At 41.4% G+C, this 20,930-nt stretch overlaps 1 protein-coding gene across 7 annotated transcripts in view; it reads left to right on the forward strand.

The window, feature by feature from the left end:
• Positions 1–20,930, forward strand: part of anks1b (ankyrin repeat and sterile alpha motif domain containing 1B) — a 236,809-nt gene that overhangs the window by 87,978 nt on the left and 127,901 nt on the right. For 6 of the 7 annotated variants that reach the window (XM_028570991.1, XM_028570990.1, XM_028570993.1 and 3 more), the window contains 5 exons: positions 2,784–2,927; positions 8,552–8,627; positions 10,079–10,180; positions 15,455–15,577; positions 16,149–16,333. In XM_028570991.1, coding sequence (XP_028426792.1) covers positions 2,784–2,927; positions 8,552–8,627; positions 10,079–10,180; positions 15,455–15,577; positions 16,149–16,333 — 630 coding nt within the window. Of the gene's footprint in view, positions 1–2,783; positions 2,928–5,517; positions 5,596–8,551; positions 8,628–10,078; positions 10,181–15,454; positions 15,578–16,148; positions 16,334–20,930 lie in introns of those variants that run through there. The other variant, XM_028570997.1, reaches the window with a different exon arrangement.

The following is a 20,930-nucleotide window of genomic DNA, read 5'->3' on the forward strand; positions in this document are numbered from 1 at the left end:
TAACTGCTCCAAATTTTCTCTGCCTCAAGATGCCAGAATGATCTGCAAGTGGAAAACTGGAGCTTGCGAGATCAGGACAGTCTCACGAGTCTAGCAGATTGTAGCAAGGCACTGCAGGGCATAGCAGGGCTTAGCAGGGCGTAGCAGGGCGTAGCAGGGCGTAGCAGGGCATAGCAGGGCATAGCAGGACGTAGCAGGGCAATGCAGAGCGAAGCAGGGCGCGGAGCAGGACCACGGCGACAGCGGCAACCATGATTTAAGTGCCACCCTAATCCAAGGAAAACGGCCGGGTGAAAAAACAAGGACTCCTGGGAATAAGCTCCCCAGAGAAAGTTGGTAACAAGCATTCTGGGACAAGGATGCACACAGATGGAAAGCGAGAGGAGGTCAGTGTGTCAAAGGAAGTCCCCCTGCAGTCTAAAACTATAACAGCATAATTAAGATTTGGTGCAATGCAAACCTAAGCCAGTTCTATAAGTGTTGGTAGATGAATCTGACAACTATGAAGAGAAGCAGAGAAGGCGAACGCTGCAACTCCTCACTCCCTAACTAAGCTTTATCAAAGAGGAGAGTTTTAAGTTTACTCTTAAATGTGGTGACTGTGTCTGCCTCCCGAACCCAGACTGGAAGCTGGTTCCACAGAAGAGGAGCCTGGTAGCTGAAGGCTCTTGCTCCCATTCTACTTTTAGAGACTCTAGGGAACCACAAGTAACTCTGCATTCTGGGAGCGCAGTGTCTAGTGGGACAATAAGGTACTATGAGCTCTTCAAGATATGATGGTGCTTGACCATTTAGAACTTTGTAGGTCAGGAGAAGGATTTTAAATTCAATCCTGGATTTTACAGGAAGCCAACGCAGATAAGCTAATATTTACAGGAGAAATATGATCTCTTTTCTTAGTTCTTGTCAGAACACGCACTGCAGCATTCTGGATCAGCTGGAGAGTCTTAAGGGACTTATTTGAGCAACATGATAGTAAGGAATTACAATAGTCCAGCCTGGAAGTAACAAATGCATGGACTAGTTTTTCAGCATCGTTTTGAGACAGGATTTTGGCAATGTTATGAAGGTGAAAAAAGGCTGTTCTTGAGGTTTGTTTTAAGTGGGCGTTAAAGGATATATCCTGATATGATGATGTTGGTGCAGTATTTCTGTTTCTGCTTTAATTTATTTCTCTGAGTGATTACTTAAAGTGGCTATATGTAACTTTCAGTTTGTGTTTATTTCAGCGGCGCCTGTGGACAAAAGCGGTAGTGTTTTTACCACACTTGCTGTCTTAAAGGAACACGCCGACTTATTGGGACTTTAGCCTATTCAACATAACCCCCAGAGTAAGACAAGTCGATACATACCCTTCTCGTGTCCGTGTGTGTTGTAACGCTGTCTGACGGCTCCACCGCTAGCAGCCCAGCACAGATCCTGCAGGTAACCGGTTCCAACTAGCCTACTGCTCCCAATAAGTGACAAAATAACACCAACATGTTCCTATTTACATGTTGTGGTTGTAGAGTCACAGCGTGTACAAAAAACAATGTAACATGAGACACTGCCATCTTCTAACCGTATACAAACTGAACTATATTCTCGAAGCTCTGCTACTTCTGCTACTTGGGCGGACTGATTTGCTTTGCAGCAAGCCTTTCTGAGAATATAGTTCCTGGTTTGTTGACACGCAGAGAGATAAGAAGGGTATGTATGGACTTATCTAACTCTGGGGGTTACAGTGAATAAGCTAAAGTCCCAATAAGTCACCGTGTTCCTTTTTAAATGAGGAGGAGTTAGCGTTATGTGGAGGTCATATAATTGCAGTGAATGTTTTGCTCAGACAGAAAATCATTAATTTACAATAAGAGAATACATTTCAGGTCATTTCAAGTCTTGCATATGGCAACTTAGCCTACTTTGGATGTATCGTAAGCTACTTTTCTCTGGGCCAGTAGGCTATTCCGTTGTACAGTCTGCAACACTGCATTTACGACCGTGGTTCATTTTCAATATCCTTACAAAACCTCCAAACTTTCTTCTTTTCTAAAGTACACTGCGCAGCTCATGTGGGAGATCCTGACAGAGCTCCAGCTCAGCAGGTCTGTGAAGGGGGAGAGGCTGACAGGGAAGGCAGCAAACCCGGCCAGCAGCAGCCACCGCCTGTCCCGGCAGATTGTGGAGTTCGTAAAGTCCGACACTATCTTACCAAATTTGCAATTAGCCATACATTTTTGTAAAACGGCCCATATTTGAGCTTTACGTAGTTGATTTCTCGCATAAAAAAGTTTCCGAAGTGAATTTTTTAATGGAATAGCAGAGATCTGCGCGACCTAGATTCAGAAGACTACCTGATCTCAGGTCAGTTGTGTAGCCTATGTAAATGTTGGGGCGTGACTGTTCTCTTAATACACCCATGGGCGTGACAAAGGTACAAGTCTTGGGATGCTTAAGTAAGCTTCCAGCTTTGTTGAGATTCGCCCGTTTTCAGCGGCAGTTTCAAAATATGAGATTTTCATAGTAAAGGGGTGTCAATGGGATTTTGAGCTTCTATGTATGTCCTATTTACCCACCAAACTGTCGTTATTCAACTATGCCAAGGTAAAATTGGTTTTGCATTCTATCACCCCTTTAAAGGCTACATATAGTCACTTTAAGGTTGCTTCTCTTTGATTCTCACGGGGCTGACAACGTTACATGATTTTTCTTTAAAAAAAGTTACAAAAATAGTGACAAATGGCCTAGATTCTGCAAACTTTGCTGTTTTTGTCCCTGACATGTGGCTGTGTTATTGTGCACAGGTGGTGCGCATGTTGGTAAGCGCTCACCCCAACCTGATGACCAGCCACACTCGCCGCCACACTCCGCTTCACCTGGCTGCACGCAACGGACACCACAGCGCCGTCAAGACCCTTCTCGAGGCCGGCATGGACGTCAACTGTGTGGTAAGAAAAAATGAATAGCTTTTAGCTAGCTTAGCTGTTATTGTCCTATATCAAGTAACAAGAACATTGCTTTTTCATTTTCAGTTTTTGGCTGAGGCCAAACCATGTTCCTTTTGACAAAATTTGATGGTGTACTTAAGCAGGAAGTAATTCTCAGGGAAACCTTTCACATTACGATTTGTGGATTACTTTTAGACATTACTTCTGACAGATATATGATTTTGGAAATACCATTGTTTAGGTTGTACTGCGAAAATGTTGTCCGCACAATTTCCAGGAATAATACTGTATTTTGGGGTGAAATGTTTCTTTAGAACTATTTACACATTTACTGAACAAATACAGGACAAGTTAAAAAGGTTATGTCAGTAGGTGTAAGTTCTTAAACAGAATTGCGTTATAGGCTTCACTTTCACATTTTATTCATATTTATCTTATTTATCTGTCTTTGTCCTTTTGTCTGAGTAAATCTTTCAGAATCTGTGACTTTGAATCTCCTTCCTCTCATCTCTGCTGTATGTGAATATTTTAGAAGCTGCTGTCTTGTGTTTTTAATGAAAGCGAGTATGGCTTTGTTTTTTTGTGTATATAATCCGCCAAAGGCATAAATACTTGGCAGATACTCCATTTGAAAGTGCGCGTGTCTCAGAGAGCATGGTATATGCTGTGCATGCCTCCCAAGGTGTGGTGGTAGAGAGGAATAAATAATTGACAGGGAGAAAAGATTAACGGAGCAGGAGGAAGAAAAGCAGCAGGAAAAGGACAGGGTGTTCCTGAGAGGTCCTGAGAGTTCACAGTCGCCTCTCTCTCCTCCTTACATTATATTACACTACATCTTAAGTCAAGGAAATGCAGAGTCACTTACAGGCAATGGCGCTTCATCAATGCACACTTTCTGTCATGCTGTTTGGACTGGTCTTTTTCTCGTTCATTTGCATTTTATCTTATTGTGTATTCAGAGTTCTCTGGATGATTCAAACACTGCTTTCTCCTGGCCCTTTCTGGGCCATTTGTTTTTGTGAGCCCTTGTCAAAATACAGCAACGCTTTGCTGCCTTCTACACAGTTTTTTTTTCCTCTGGGCGACTATTTTCTCTGACAAACTAAACTATTTGACTTTGCTGTTGAAAAACAACCCTATGCCGGTCTCTTAAGACGGAGTCCTTTCTGATCATGTGATCAGAATTACTGCACCGTTGACATTACAAGACATTTATTTTGTCCCAGACTGTTGTTGACACAGGTGTGCACAAACAACACCACTGATCCGAGACAAGGTGTACTGACAAGATTATTCTATACGGTCAAATCTGCATCTGGTGGGAATGATGTTAATACTTAATGATCTCATCCGATACTGTCAACTAACCTCTAACCCATAGATTCCACCAGGTGCGTCTGCGCTGCGTTCCAGCGGCGCCATGGCCACAATCGCGGCGACTCAAGACGATGTTTGTGATTCCGGCAGCCGCGACGCAGCGCATTGTAGAGGTGTTCCAGAAGCGGGTCTCTGCTCAGCTCCGCTAAAAATACGCACAAGGTCTATTTTTGACGGAACCGCGGGGCGTTTAAAGGTCCCATGATATGGTGCTCTTTGGATGCTTTTATATAGACCTTAGTGGTCCCCTAATACTGTATCTGAAGTCTCTTTCCCGAAGCCTTGGTGCAGAATTACAGCCACTAGAGCCAGTCCCACAATGAGCTTTCCTTAGTATGTGCCATTTCTGTGTCTGTAGCTATTGAGGAGGAGAGAAGGGGGGCAGGGTGGGGGTGTGGCCTTGACCAACTGCCACTTTGCTCGTTTGAAAGCCATGATGTCTCTCTCATGGGTGGGCCAAATTCTCTGGGCGGGCAAAGCAGAGAAAGGGGAGGTAACCTTGCTCCTTATGACCTCATAAGGAGCAAGATTCCAGATTGGCCCATCTGAGCTTTCATTTTCTCAAAGGCAGAGCAGGATACCCAGGGCTCAGTTTACACCTATCGCCATTTCTAGCCACTGGGGGACCATAGGCAGGCTGGGGGAACGCATATTAATGTTAAAAAACCTGATAAAGTGAAATTTTCATACCATGGGACCTTTTAACAGGCCGGGCAGGGAGTGGGACTGAACCATGCGGTCACTTTTCTAAATAAACACTCTGTGCAGTCTCCCGATCGTATATTACATTACTACACTATTTCAACAACTAAAACACAGTCCCACATTTTTTATCCATGTCGTGCATAACTGGGCTAAATTAAAATCTGACACAAACATATTGCAACTGCAGTTTTGAGAATTTGGTGGGTATGGACGTGTGTGTATGTTTATATTTAATGTTTTGAAAGACGGAAACAACTTGACCTGTGTAATATGGGAGTCATTCTTGTGCTCTCACAGCAAAGAGACGCATGACTCAGCGGCATTGTGCCCATCTTCTCTGCCTTCTGTTCTTGTTGCTGTCTGTGTTTTATTATTGTTTTATGTGTGTCTGTCTGTCTATGATAGTACAGGTCACTAATTGGATTGAATAATTTATGTAAGAAGCACAGTTACTCTCTCTCATTTCACTCAGTGTCTTGCTATGTCTCTCTTTCCTTTTCTGAATGTTACCATAATAATGAGGGGAACTCCCTATGGATGGAGGAACCTGCTGCTGGCTTGGCAGGTAGCCAACAACATAGCAAAAGTTTAGTATAAATACACACTCTCACACATACACGCATAAACACAATACACAGCATTTTCTAAGTGGACTTGAGCATTTACATTCATCCCAACATCAACAGCAACTGCTACATTTCTACCCGCAGCCCTGAAACAGAAAGTCATGTGCCTTTCAATTCCCGGAAACTCTTAGAGAGTGAGAATCGCCAGCCTCGTTTCCTGGTGACATCACTGCATATTCGCCATGGGAAATGGGATGGGAAGTTGTATAGAGATGACCGTAGAGGGGGAGAGGTCAGGAGGGCAAGTGGTGTATGTGAGGGAAAAAGGGGCTGGATCATTTCCTGCACTTGCACCTCCTCTCACTTGCATGTGGGCAAAAGATTGGCTCCTCGGGCTAAAATTCCACAGTTTGATGCAGTCAATGAAGCTGTGACCACTCATCTGTTTACAATTGAGATTTATACCTACAATATTCTCCCCCTATGAGAACTGGATGATTGACATGTGACCTTATTGAGGACATAAGGGTGGCTACATCTGGTCTACGGCGGGTGACTGTTTTTGTTGCAAAGGAAACAAAACGGCTACAGTAAGTTTAGTATTCCGCGTATCGCTAGACCTGGCTGTCGTCCAGATAATTTGTCTTCATTAAGGCTGGGAGTTTGGTTGGGTCCAGGTTTTTATCGGTGTTGTCTAGAACCCAACTGTGAAGGATGCAACGGATTCAGCAGTTCATGGTATCATGGCTGCATGTACGCATGAGTGTGCGGTTTAAGTCTTGAGTGTCCCTGGTGGGTATTATAGCTTCAAGCAAGTTATACAGGGCAGTGTGTTCAGTATGTTATTGAGAGATATAGAATGAGGCATGATGTCCCACAAAGCTGCATGAGAAGCAGAAGTGTTGAAGTTATACTGGTAGCAAGCTGGCAAGCATAACATTTGGGATCATTTATGTCCCTTTGAACTGTATTTCAAAGATCATGACCTTTTTGACCTTGAAAGCACAGGCAATCATATGTTGTATCACAATTGACTAAATGGCCCACCATAATGTACCCCTCTCATATGTTTTCCCCTTGACTCAGGTCGATCCGCTTTAAGCCTGAGACACACCAAGCCAATAATCGGCCGTTGGACCGTCTAGGGCAATCTTTTAAACTAAACTTTGTTGATCTGAAATGAAGACAGATTCAACAACTGCATGGCCTATTTCTCGCTTAAAATGTTTTCAGAAACACGTTTCGGAGAACTATTTTAGTACAATATGAGATCGTATTCTGAACAAGCCGCCATGACAGTCTGTCTTTGAATTTCCGGAGAAACCAGACCCACGTGATGCGTTCGTCCAATCGGCTGTCGGTTTTCATTTTTGGGCGACAATACAGATTAGCGCCGCCTGCGGTTATGGAGATGTATTACTCGTTATCTCGTTGCTTTGGTTTCTCCGCTGAGCCAGGCTGCTGCGGTCACAGCTAAGGAAATGACTCAAGAAAGTGTTGTCATGTACAAGCGACGAGCGTATGGTTGGGTACCGTTCACCTTCTAACCAATACCGTACCTGGAATTCGTTGCCGGTACTCAACGGTACCTGTTTTGGGTATTTTACTCTGTGTAAAGTCCAAACCTCTCAATTTCAACATTTTATTTATTTATTTTGAAATTTTACACACTAGACAAAATAAATCCCCTCCCAAACCCGTCCCTACAACCTTTTAATTAAAGCCATTATTCATTTCTTACACTGAACTGTAACTATCACGGCACACGCAGCAGAACCGCATCCAGTGGAAATCCCCGGTTTTTATTTTCTCTCTCTTTCATGACTGGTGTAATTGTTTTTAATTGCTCTTTAATGTTTTATTTAAAGCACTTTGAATTGCCTTTTTGCTAAAATGTGCTATAGAAATAAAGTTGCCTTGCCCTGCAGCCTGTCAGTCCGCCACCAGGGCATAGAAAACGCTGTTGTGCCTGTCTCAGAGGAAGTTTAACATTAACCGCACCGCGACTGCTTTTGTCTCGCCATTATATTGCAGCGAACACTGCGTTGAGTTTTGAAAAGTGTGACCACACTCGCGACCTCACCAAGAGCTCCATGCTGAACTCTGTTTACACCGGCACCAAGGAGAAATGCGTTGCTCTGATGTCGGCGGCTACTAACCCTCCACACGCCAAGTTGAGGCAGCGTTTACTGGGCCACCACATTGTAATGGAAAAAACGAGTCGAGTTGTCCCAGTGCTGTTGCTTGTGGTGCTGTTGAATTGTATAGTATTATACTCCGATTATAATTATTTAAATGAGGGTAGACTTACTAACCACTACTACCAGTTTCATTTTTCCTGTAAAAAAATATTATGACCTCAAGATAATTTAAAATATGTCAGTCATGTAAAAAATGTTGTTCTAATTCCTCCCACGCAGGCTGATTATAAACATCTGTTCTTTTTTTTTTTCTTATGTGGCTCCTGAGTGTTGCTCTGATAAAAGTGGGTTGTCAGAGTAATCGTCTCTCTCATCACTGCTGATCCAAGATGGGCTACTTACCAGGGCCCTCCCCTCGCTAGTTTCCATGTATTGCATCATATCTGTGATATCCTCATCAGAAACACTGAAAGGCTGTACGGGCCGGCGTATGGTGAGGGAAATCGGGACGTTTCCACGCAGGCTCTCGCTGTTTGTGTAATGGTTTGAAATCGGTGTGGCCTCACGCCATTTGCAGGCGAGGGAATGTGAATGTGTTTTTAATCTTGCTGAATCTCTTTCGTTTAACTGCCAGAGAGAAAGAGACTCTTTATTGAATCCAGGTATTGTTTTCATGCCCCCTTTTAATCCTTTAGCTTTTCTTTTTTATGCTTTCCGTGCCTCCCAATCCAATTCTCTTTTTGATGTCTATTTTTGTCTCAGTGTTCAATTGTTAAAGTGATGATATATTAACACACACACACACACACACACACACACTTTGTCTCTCTCTTAGACCGAGAATGGCAGTGCCCTCCACGAAGCAGCTCTCTTTGGGAAAATGGATGTAGTTCGCCTTCTGCTCGACTCAGGTGGGTCTATAAATATATCCAGGAAAAACAAAAACTGTTTCCCTTGCTTTTCCTTTATTTTAACCAGGGGCTAAATGATCCAAATGTTTTACCTCCCTTGTTGTGTTGAATTTGCCCTTAGGTGAACTCAAAGCATCTGTCTCACTGTTTATAAAATCCTGGACTTTCAGCTTTGTTATGGTTTTGGCCATTTTCGTTCGACTTGATAACGGGGTTGAAGGTCATGGTGATAAGTAGAGACCAAAATGACATCTTGTACGTTTACACTCCTTGTATTCAGAGCTGAATAAATCTCAACACTGTTGTCCTTTGGTATCGCCTCCACTAACTTTCCTTTAGCACTTCCTGGTTTCCGCAGGACTTCCTGTGGGTGGCCATGTTCTTTTGGCCTCGATTTTATTAACATCCTGGATCAACACTGGGCTGTGCTGGCCTCATTCACTGAACTTAATCCCTTCAAACGTTCTGTGCATGTGTGGGGTGGGAGGTAGTGGGGTAGTTGTAGGGGTATAGGATGGGCAGCCAGCCTTTTGTCAATCAGGAACTATGCAGTGGAACAGCTGAGGATGCTGAAATGTACAGTCAGTGTCATGGTTTGAATTTACTGATGAGAAATTGCTCTTTAATGATATACTTTTTTTTCATCATTCATTCATATTCATCAAAGTTCTTTATTCATTCAATTTATTCTGTTTTTGAATTTACAATAAATGTACAAAACACAAGAAAAATTCCATGAAATGAAAAGAATCTATGCAATGAAAAGCAATAGAAAAGCAGTACATTGTGAAATAAGTAAGGAGGAAAGCTAGAAAACTGGCACATTTACATCAGGTCCGCACTGCACTTGACTGGAATGACATTTATTTTTCATGTTGAATTGGATCCATGAGCACAGGAAGGGATTCAAAAGTACAATAGTTGGGTCAATGAGGATTTGTAGTGGAAGAAAGACTGTGGTTTGCAGGATTGAGTTTGTGTGCGTTTTGTTTTTTGTGCATTTATGCATGTGTCATTGTCTGTGATTTAAGTCTATGATAACCGCTTGCATGAGTGTGTGCTCCTTTGTCCGGGACAAACTCTGGTCTGAAACTCAATGAAAAGTGTTTTTGCTGTTTGTAGAGACTTCATGAATTAATAAAATCCCACATCCATCCTCTGGTGACTACAACTCATTCATCTTTTGCTGACTGGAGTTTTGTGACTGAGTGGGTGTGTCAGCAGATCTTGGGTCTTTGTCTTTGCGTGTATGTGTGTGTAGTACTGTATGTAAGTGTACTTTGTGTCTGTAGTTGAGTGTCTTTGAGCAAGTATGAGTGGGTTTATCTTGTTCGACAAAGTCATGGTTATTTGACCTTTGCCCTACTGTTCATATGTATCAATGCTTACATTGTGTGTGTGTGTGTGTGTGTGTGTGTGTGTGTGTCTCTGTGTCTCTGTGTCTGTCTCAGCGATTGACACCAATCTCAGAGACAGCCAGGGGAGAACAGCTCTGGAAATCCTGGGAGAACATCCTGCACAGAAATCCCAGCAGATCACTGCTGTCATCCAAGGTAACACACACAAATTGGGAGCCAAATATATACTCATGTACAGTAAACATAGTACAAAGATTAAAGATACAGTATTCACAGATTTATAGTTTTTTCATGTACAGTGTGAAAGTTTACACGACAGAAAAGAGATTTTTTTCAACTTTTTGGATCCCCACGGGTAAAATAAAAATGTTACACTCTGTTGATATATTACGTATTATGCACTAATGGAGAGATGTCCGAGTGAGGGGGCTGCCCGTGAAAAGCACCCCGAGCAGTTGGGGGGTTCGGTGCCTTGCTTTGCCACGTGTCAAGTTTTAAATGTCCTAAACTTTGCAGCCACACATTTGTGTCTTTTGGACTTCACTGTGTGAGTTAATTCATTTGTAGAAATAGAAGTGTGTTGTGCCGATTGATAGTTGGTGTGTGGATAGGCTCTACTATATGTGACATTTAAGATTGCAACTTGATGAATCCTGCAGACATGTTGACATTCAGTATATACAGTGTATATATAAAGGCTCTAAAAATGTGCAAGGGCTATCCTAATTTTGATGTTTTTGTTATGTTGATGTAGAATATGACATTGAGTCCTGTGTTGCGAGCGGATGTGATCCAACTGAGATTTTGTTTTCCAGGAAGTTTATCTTCTGTTGTGAAAACAATGGGAATTCCTGTACTGTATGTGTTCAGTCGCTACAGTAGGAGAGTGCGAGTGCTTGGTGATGGGGCATTTTGGCATCTGAACATTGTATTTGTTTAGACCCATGGGTTACAGTATATACTGCACTGTATATGTGCAGGAATCTGCATAGTGACTGAAACACGGGAATGTATCAGTAACTACTGTTGTAAGATGGCACACAGGAACAGGACCTCACTGTGCTATAGAAGGACACAGATATTTATACATCTCACTTTTATCACTGTACATAGACTATATACTGTCCATATGTATCAGTGTTATGTTGAATATTTCTGTTCAACATAAGTTTTAAAAAAGTTTAAAACCACAATTTATGAATGGATGTACAGCACTATTTACATCCAAATACACAGTCTATTCAAATGCAGACTAAATAGGTTAATTACTGTACATGGGCTGCAATTTGAATGTGGACATGTTTGGCGAGCACAGGCTGATTGCTACTGTAGTAGCAGACTGGGACATTAAAATGACAAAGAAACAAGATTTTTAATTTTTCCAGTGAAATCAGTTGGGATGAGGAAGGACTGTTTCAAAAATGTTTAAATGTTCAAGAATGCTTTGCGAATTAGCATGTTAATGCTTGCCAAAATCTTCTTTGCTGGAAAAATACCACAGGGAAGGAATTTTTTATTTGCTTTTAAACAGGGCTGCAGCTAACAATTATTTTGATTTGTGATTAATCTGCAGATTATTTTCTCAATTAAACAACTACTTAAAAGTCCACCTTAAAAATCACAAGTCACAAATTCACAGCACCACTTCCATTACAGATGCAGCCAGTCACTCTTTTTCAGCAAAAGAAAAAGAAGTATGGTTTTTAGTGTTTTCACTTTCTTTCTTCAGTCTTCCTCATCTTGGTCTTCCACCTGCGATTAAAAGGCCTGTTCCTGCTCTCATGTTTACTGCATTGTGTTTTGTGTGTGACCAGTGATTGTTAGTGTGAGTTTGCTCCACATTTCCCAGAGACCAAAAGATTCTCAAAATTGCAACTTGCAAAGTCAGTATTGTCCTGAGGTGATTATGTGGCTCAGTATGAACACTGTAATCGGTGACTTGGAGGCCTTCACTATCTGTCTTTGTGTAATCTGTGGGTGTATGTAAGGCACACAGTTACAGATGATTTAAAGAGAGTGAGATAATGGCAGACAGAAATGGAGGGATAGAGGGATGAGAAGAATATGTCAAACCCTAAATTAACTAAGAGGCAAATATAGAGAAGGGAACACAGACTAAATCCCAAGAATGTTACAAATTGGCCACAGCTAGAAAATAACCGACATAAAGCTGACATTAAACCATTAGACCAGGGGAAACAGTGATGCAACGGGTAGAGCAATTTAGTTGTCATTGGGAATTCCATTTTCCCATTTAATGTAACCTGTAACGCTCAATAATCTGAAATATACACACACAAAAATGAAGGTCATTCTTTGAGTTTTACGGTCCACAACTTAACTGCTTTGGTTCAGTCTTCAGCTCTCATCAACCTTGTTTCCAGTAGTAGCAGGTAGCTGTTTTCAGCCAGAAAGCTCTAAAAAAAAGTTAGCAACTAGCTGGTGAAAATAGTATAGCATTTAGCAGCTAATAAGCCATATAGGTTTCTCAGGAGTAGGTGGAGAGTTAAAAGGAGAGTGAGTATTTGGAGCTTGAGTTTGTCAGGTGGCCAGAAATGCAACTCGAAATTTAATGCACGTGTTACAGTTTTTTTCGATTGCTAAATGACAGTGGACACAACTGGAGTCACATGTGCAAAACTCTAACTACAGTCTGCACAGTAGCAGTTAATGTGGACCAAACTCTAGTTCGTTTTTCATTGCACAGTTTTCAAAACTCTACACACTTATCCCATGACTTGAAACACAATGTGCACGACACTGTAGATTTACAGCACTTTGTTCAAATGCTAACTCACTGCTGTGAAAACTGTTAACCACACATTGTAAACCAGATTTCAGTCTGGTGCCTATCAAACACTGCTGATTGGAATTTTAGTTGAAAGCCTAAGCAGATTAGCCTGACAAGCCAGACCCACATCAAGATGTTCGGTCTGGGAACTCCCCATTGGCAGGGCTCAATCTGAGGGGCGGGATAAACTGTTGTCTTTCAAATTCCCTCTGCACGTAATAGGATAGCGCTACTACCAGGCAGAGCAACGAGAAAGGTAGCAGAGCTAGTTGATAGGTTAAACTTTTGCCGTATCCGGTCGGCAAAACTCCGAACACATCTTCCTTTTTTAAGAATGATTTCAGTGCCGTTCTTTTATCAAAGAAAAGCTTAACTCCAAGTCTTCCAGAAGACCGCTGTTCCCAGCAGCAGCAGCCATAAGCCCGCCACCACATTCATTTGTATTTAGAGATGATGCAGACATCCAATGTGATGAAGAAAACTTGCTGCATGATGCTGGAGAGAGGCAGGATTAGTCACACTATTCTTTGTTACTGTTATGTATGTACCTTTAGTTTTTCCCCCCAGTAATTCCATAAATTACTAGCGACAAAATACTATATTGAAGAAAACTGCTGATTTTCATTCCTTCTTGTTTACCTTATGTAAAAATTGGTATATTACACAATCTATATCTTTTCCTTAAATAAACTATTGAGTAGTGTCAAGTCACTCAAATTGTTCAAACTGTAAAGATGAGAAAGTTTGTAATTTCTGTATTGGTGTTTGATGCTAGTGTTTTTACTCTGTGTTCTGTGTGTGTGTGTGTGTGTGTGTGTGTGTGTGTGTGTGTGTGTGTGTGTGTGTGTTATCTCAGTGAGGCTTGTGCATAGTGTTTGGCTGCACTGAGCCTGTTTTGAGACGTGTGCTAAGAGTTGTGTTGCTTTGAATGAGTTTTGCAGGTGATGTGAACTGTTTAACTCAGGTGACTGTTAGTAATGCAGACTGTGGTTTGAGTTTAGCACACGTGACTCCAGTTGTGCCCAGTTGTGTCGTTTAGCAATCAAAAAAAACTGTCCAAGTCTGCTGGATTATGGATATGTAACATGTAGACAACTGTTTCCTGTTGTTTACAACTTGTTATGTTGCCCCTGAGTGACTCAAAAAAATCAGTAATTACAGGAAACATTCTAGATGTCTTGCATAGTATTTTGTACACATTTCTCCAACGTTCAGCTTGACATATTTGGTATCTTTGGAAACTTAGGGACTCCACTAGAATGTAAAGTGAGGTTTGGTGGGTTTGAATAAAGCTTGGCTTGACAGGATGAGTTGTACTGACTGCCCCAATGTCGGTCAGTCAGTACAATGTCTGATGTCTTTTTCAGTTAAACTTTATCCAGCTTCCTTGGAATTCTGCTGCTCAAATCCTGTGCAGTACAGATACAATCCTGTCCCTTCTTGTGACTGAATATTCACAAATATGCAGTGAACACTGAGCTTATGAAACTAAAAGACTGTTTCCAAAATCAAAGATGAAACTACTTTTATAGTCATGAATAGACCACGTGTAGCTTTTTAAATGTCAAAAATCGATGTGATGGTAGATATTGGTCAGAAATAGAAACCATCAAAATGTAATTTCAGTAAATAAGCACTGGAAACAGGAGAGATTTGAACGTGTGGGTGTGTGTGGGTGTGTGTGGACACAGCTGTGACTTGGTGAAAAGATCAGCTGCATGCCATTTCCTGTTGGAGCGGAGATGGAGAAGGACACGCACAAAGAAAAAGACCTAATTTACTCAATTGTACCAGCTGAGGGGCTTTCTGGTTGCCACAGGCATCTCGTTATGAGTAGATTCTCAATTGATTTACAAGCACGTGACTCATCCTACTGTTCAAATGTATTAACGTTTCACTTTTTACTGCCTGGCAGTAGTTTATTTACAGTGTAATGTAGTGCGGTAGTTTAGCTTATGAAGAATCTACTGAAGCATGAGTACAGGGGGAATAAAACTGCCAAAGCATGTTAATCCTTCCTTTCAGACTTTGATACACTTTCCCATACTCTGTAACTGTATGCAAATATGATTGTGTATCATAATTATTGAGCTGAATGCCAAGATTCATAGTAGTAGAAATACACACATACACTTTCCAGACCTTAATAGGATTCCTTATTAGGGCTCTGCAGGGAATCTGCTACATAATTTCACCGTGTAAGCGCGTTTGTGTGTTTTTGGCTGCTAATGCCTCACTTAACAGAGTTTATTATCCAGTCTTAAACTTATTTTCTGCCCCCACACCTGTTCCTCCTGTCTCCCTCTTCTCTTTTCCTCCATAATTCTTCTCATTTGCTTTTATTAACTGCCGTGCTCCATTAGCAGAAGCTGTGAAGTAAATTTGCGGCGTTGGGAAAAGTGTGAATTGAATGCAGCACAAGCTGTTTACCATGCTGATGGCCGTGTTTTTATATTGATCCAGTGAAATGCCTCTGAATTCATTTCCTCCCCCATCCGTCCCCACCCTCAAACACCATCACATTCTCCTCCAAACTCCTCTTCCGGCCGGTGGCTCTTTCTCCTCTTTTTCCTGATTTCCCCAATATATTTCCACTTTTCCCCTTGTTCTTGTCCTTCATCTTGTCCGACCCTCCATCTTCTTACCCCTTCTCCCCCTTTGTCTCCATGTCTCTGTAGAATATGTGATGGACGAGATGGAAAGGAGGAGTATCGTGGAGGAGCCTGTTCGCAAGTGTCCGATCCCTGCTCCTCGAACCTCTGTTCCCTCGCCCTCTGCCTCCCCCTCGCTCAGACACAAGAGTGAGTAAACACACACACACACACACACAACGATGTAATGGCCGCAATACAATAAATGGGTTTACACTGAGATTCAAGGTGCTAAAAAAAAAAAAAAAAGAAAAAATCCTTTTGAGAAAGTGACAGAAACCAGCAGTAGAGATGTAAAATACCAAAATATATTTCATGTTGATTGATCATTTTCCTTTTCAATATGAACAAACAATACAATATAAATCCAGCCCTGGAGAGCAGGTCCTTCACTGGAGAAAGACAGTAACTGCCGGTCTGAACAGCCATACATTTTCCCTGTCCAGCGCTGCCCCCTGTGTTATGAATGTAACATTGCAACATTCTGAGTTCCTGCTGATCCATACCCGGATCGTGGAAATTAATATCTTCTACCTTCTTGTATACTGTGCAGTCAGTTTTGGTGGCTTGCAGTATCTGGTCATTTTTGAGGGATGGGTGTATGCTTTAGTCAGTTATATAAGTTTTTTTTTTTTTTTTTTCTCTACCACTGTACTGATGCTTTAAAGAACTTTGGGTGTATTTCTTACTTTGCCCCCTGCCCTCTTCCTCCTCTCTCCAGATGATGCTGTGACAAGTGAGCTGTCCAAACTGCTCCATGAGATCAAAAAGTGCCGGGACAGGGACTACTCCTTCGAGGAGCTCTGCCACACCATCTCCTCCCACTCCATGGACAGCTTTGGCAGCGGGCGGCTCTCTGACGAAGAACGCCCAGACCGACCCAATGGCACCCTGACCCGAGTCAAGGTACGGTGCTCAGTTATGACAGAGGATTGGTGCATTTGAAGGAGCTTGGTCTGTTGGTGAAATGAATCATTAATGGTGAATGATGCCTTGTCCTGGGTCTGCTCCTGTCTTCAAGGGCATCTTGTAAACTCCCACTTCTGAGTGAAGAACAATGTGTGTAACAATGAAACGACAACAAATTGGATCCAGCAACAGTAATATATAGCTATATAGTGCTAAGCATAAGTGAATACACCCATGCTAAAGTTGACTAAAAAGAGGAATAAAAAATCATCTTTTGGAAATTTATCTTAATGCCTTAATTTAAAAAAAAGAAGAGGAAAAATCCAACCTTTACGGACACCAATTTTCTTTGTGAATGAATAAATAAATGTTCTTACTTAAAATACAGGGGCCATAAGTAAGTACACCCCTATGTTAAATTCCCATAGAGGCAGGCAGATTTTTATTTTGAAAGGCCAGTTATTTCATGGATCCAGGATACTCTCCATCCTGATGAAGTTCCCTTGGCCTTCACCATACCTAGAGATTGGCATGGGGTACTTTCCATAAAATCATCTCTCAATGCAAATCAAACCAGCTATTAGGCTAACTGAAATAAAACCAATCTGGATGGTCCTTTCCCTTGTTGGCCCGGAGGACATGACGTCCATGATTTCCAAAAACAATTTGAAATGTGGACTCGTCAGACCACAGCACACTTTTCCACTTTGCGTCAGTTCATCTCAGATGAGCTCAGTCCCAGAGAAGCCAGCGGTGTTTCTGGATGGTTTTCGCTTTGCATGGTAGAGTTTTACATTAGACTTGTAGATGTAGCGACGAACTGTGTTAATTGACAATGGTTTTCCAAAGTGTTCCTGAGCCCACAAGGTTATATCCTTTACATAATGATGTGGGTTTTTAATGCAGTGCCGTCTGAGGGATCGAAGGTCACGGGCATTCAATGTTGGCTTTCAGCTTTGCCACTTGCGTGCAGAGATTTCATCTTTTGATGATATTAGGGACTGTAGATGATGAAATCCCTAAATTCATTGCAATTGTACGTTGAAAAACGTTTTTCTTAAACTGTTGCACTATTTGCTCACGCAGTTGTTCAGAAAGTGGTGAACCTTGCCCCATCCTTGCTCCTTTTATACCCAATCATGACACTCACCTGTTCATCTGTGGAATGTTCCAAACAGGTGTTTTTTGAAAATTACTTTAATCGTTTGTTTTACACAACATCCCAACTTCATTGGAATTGGGGTGTGTGTGTGTGTGTGTGTGTGTGTGTGTGTGTGTGTGTGTGTGTGTGTGTGTGTGTGTGTGTGTGTGTGTGTGTGTGTGTGTGTGTGTGTGTGTGTGACACACACTACTGGTCAAAAGTTTTAGAACACCCCAGTTTTTTACTGACATTTTAGCAGTTCAACACACATACATATACACACACATTAGCAGAGAAGCCTGTACACTGACGTCCAATTCAAAAATATGAATCATTACATTTTCAGGCAAGTCTTAAGAGATATAATCTTTTGGTATGTTATTAGTGCCATGTATATATGCACAGTTGTTGCATTTTATCCTTATGTATAGAAAAACCACGTAAGACCACCTGCTGTGTGAAGCACGTAAAGCAATGCTTTTTCTGTTAATCTTAAATCATTTCCCTGTACATGTCTATCATCTCTGCATCAATGTCTTTGTGTTTTATCACACTATAAAGGGTCTAGATAGTAAGTACTGTATATGTGTGAGGGATCGTTCTTTGCAGAAATGATACTTGCACTTTATCTATTTTGACAGCAGAGGGCAGTATCAGACTGATGCCACTGAGCTGACTTGTCCAATTGAGAGTTTACTTGTTGTTGATGAAACACACAACAGCTTCTGTTTATTGTTAGCCTGAATTAGTTTAGAATTGTAATTAGTATTTGTGCTCAAACAGCAGCAGGCATTTTATTCTCTCTCACACACACACACACACACACACACACACACACACACACACACACACACACACACACACACACACACAGGAAAACTGATTAGATCTTATTGGTTTGAATTCCAGTTTGGACTTTTATCAGTATTAGCTGACCAGAGAATCACAGCTGCAGTTTATTTCTAACAGCCAGCGCAGCGTAACAAAGAGGCTCTGAGCTTTTTCAATTCCACTGTCCAGACAGTAGGACTCACCGCAGGACACAGAGGTCATCTATCACACTGACCCCCCACCTGAGCCTTACACTCACACTCACAAACACACGCACACAACACATACAGAGAACCATCTAGAAGAAATGCGGTAGTCTGTGTTTCTTGCTTGCTTATTACGGCATGTCTGTTTCCATTTTCTTTCTATTTCTCTCCTTCTCGCTCACCTACAGCAACACATACACACCTTACACACACACACACACACACACACACACACACACACACACACACACACACACCTCCGTGAAGGAATATTTTGACACTGATCAATAGCTCATCATCTTCTCCATCTCTGTAATAGGCTCAATATAAAAGCAAGCCGAGGAATGTTTGCGTACAGTGCAGCAGGCGTTAAAACCTGCCGAAGCTCAAAAACGGGCATGTACGTTGAACACACACCTCGCTCACTTGACTGTAATTATCTCAATCCATTCTCTCTCTCTCTCTCTCTCTTTCTCTCTCTCTTTCTCTCTCTGTCTCTCTGTCTCTCTCTCTCTCTCTCTAAGTACCAATTTGTATTCTATTACTGACATTCGCAGTGTGTATGTGTGTTTATGTGCCCCCAGGCTACTGTCTGTACATGTGGCTGCAGCCATTAGTATGTGATTCGTGTGTCTGTTACACATGAATAAAACATGCAAAAACCTAAGACAGAGCGCGCACACACAGAGGAAAAAAGCAATGCAGGCTTCTCACATGTGCGTGTCCTGTATTTAAATTAGTACTTGCAGTGTGTGTCTTTCTACTGTTTTATTGACCATGATAATATTTTCTGCTGATATTCGTACAGTATCACTCAAGAGTATTTTCAATAATAAGTCTATTAAATTGATTAATCAAATAATAATTTAGTTACGAAAATGTGAGACAATGGATAACTTCTCATGTTGTCCAACAAACAATCCAAGCCCCAAAAGTATTCCATTTACAATGATAGAAATAAAACCGAGAAAAGCAGCAAATCCTCCTAATTTTCTGTTGATTGACTAGAAACATTCACTATTTTCTTTGAACTTTAGCCTTTGCAGGTAAGAAAATTTGACTTTTGGTTCTGTTCTGAGGAAAAGTGAGGCCATGGTTCATCTTCTCTTCATCCTCTGCTGACCATGAATATCTGTACAAAATGTCATGGCAATCCATCCAATTTGCAACATTTCATTCTGGACTAACCAACAACATTGTTTAATCTTATCAGCACAAACCCTCTTAAAGGACCGCAGCGTGTAGGATATAGTGGCATCTACTGGTAAGGTTGCAGATTGCAACCACCTGAATACTGCTACCTTTACCCCTCCCTTTCTAGGCGTGTAGCAGAACCTACGGTGGCCTTCGTAAACGTAAAAATGTGAAAGGACCTCTCTAGAGCCAGCTGCTGCTCTGGGCTACTGTAGAAATATGGCAGTGCTACATGGGTGGCTTCCTATGTAGCTATAAATGGCTCATTCTAAGCTAACGGAAACACAGTGATTCTTAGTTTCAAACATAATTATGAATATTATATTTCATTTCTACCAATAGATCCCCCTAAATCCTACAAACTGCTCAAAGTCTAACCATTTTATTGTTTTTTAATTTATTTTGTGGGACTGGTGGTTTATCAGCTGCTCATGTGCATTTTCGCTCCATTTTTCTTTTTCCCTCCTATCACTGGAGACTGAGCTGTGTTACCAGAGAACCATGTTTACAATAAACTGTGGTTAGCAGTGTATTCTGGCAGCAGCAGAACATTTGAAAATGTAGGTACATAAATCAGGGTGAAAATTTTTTCAACTTGATCTGCTTTGGGAAAAAAAAAGGTACTTTTCTTGCAATAACGATACTTAAATGTAATTCAGTAGTCAGTTTACAGGATTAGTTTGATGTTTGGTTTCCTCCATCAAATGAACTGAGCCAATTTGTTAAAATTCCATATTGTAAAAAGTGAGATTTCCATGTCTTTTTGTTTTTATTATAAAGCAAGCTGAGGTTCTATATAAATACTGTGAAAGTATCAAAACACTCATTCCACAGAGAAATGCACACAGCCCATATTCAGAAAGGTTGTGATGTCACAACTATACAGTATATAGGTAGAAAGTGCTGCTACAGTGGCGTTACAGTCATACCCCGGCTGCAATGGCGCCTGAAACGTTGATCAATCAGAGCAGACAGGGCTTTTTGGGGGTGGGAGGGGCTTAAAGAGAAGTGTGCTAAAACGGAGCGTTTCAGAAAAACATTAACAAACATTTTCTATTAGAAACCCAAAATACAAAAGAAATCGCAAAAATATGTCCCTTTTAAACAATAGCTTAAAATGCACACACTCAAATAAATGAACACATTTAGTTAAGTAGAAAATGATCCCAAAATAGTAATCCATCCCTTAAGGGGTTCCCTATGACAACTAATGTATTATTGA

This window comes from Perca flavescens, chromosome 23 (genome assembly GCF_004354835.1).
Source record: "Perca flavescens isolate YP-PL-M2 chromosome 23, PFLA_1.0, whole genome shotgun sequence".
NCBI lineage: Eukaryota > Metazoa > Chordata > Actinopteri > Perciformes > Percidae > Perca > Perca flavescens.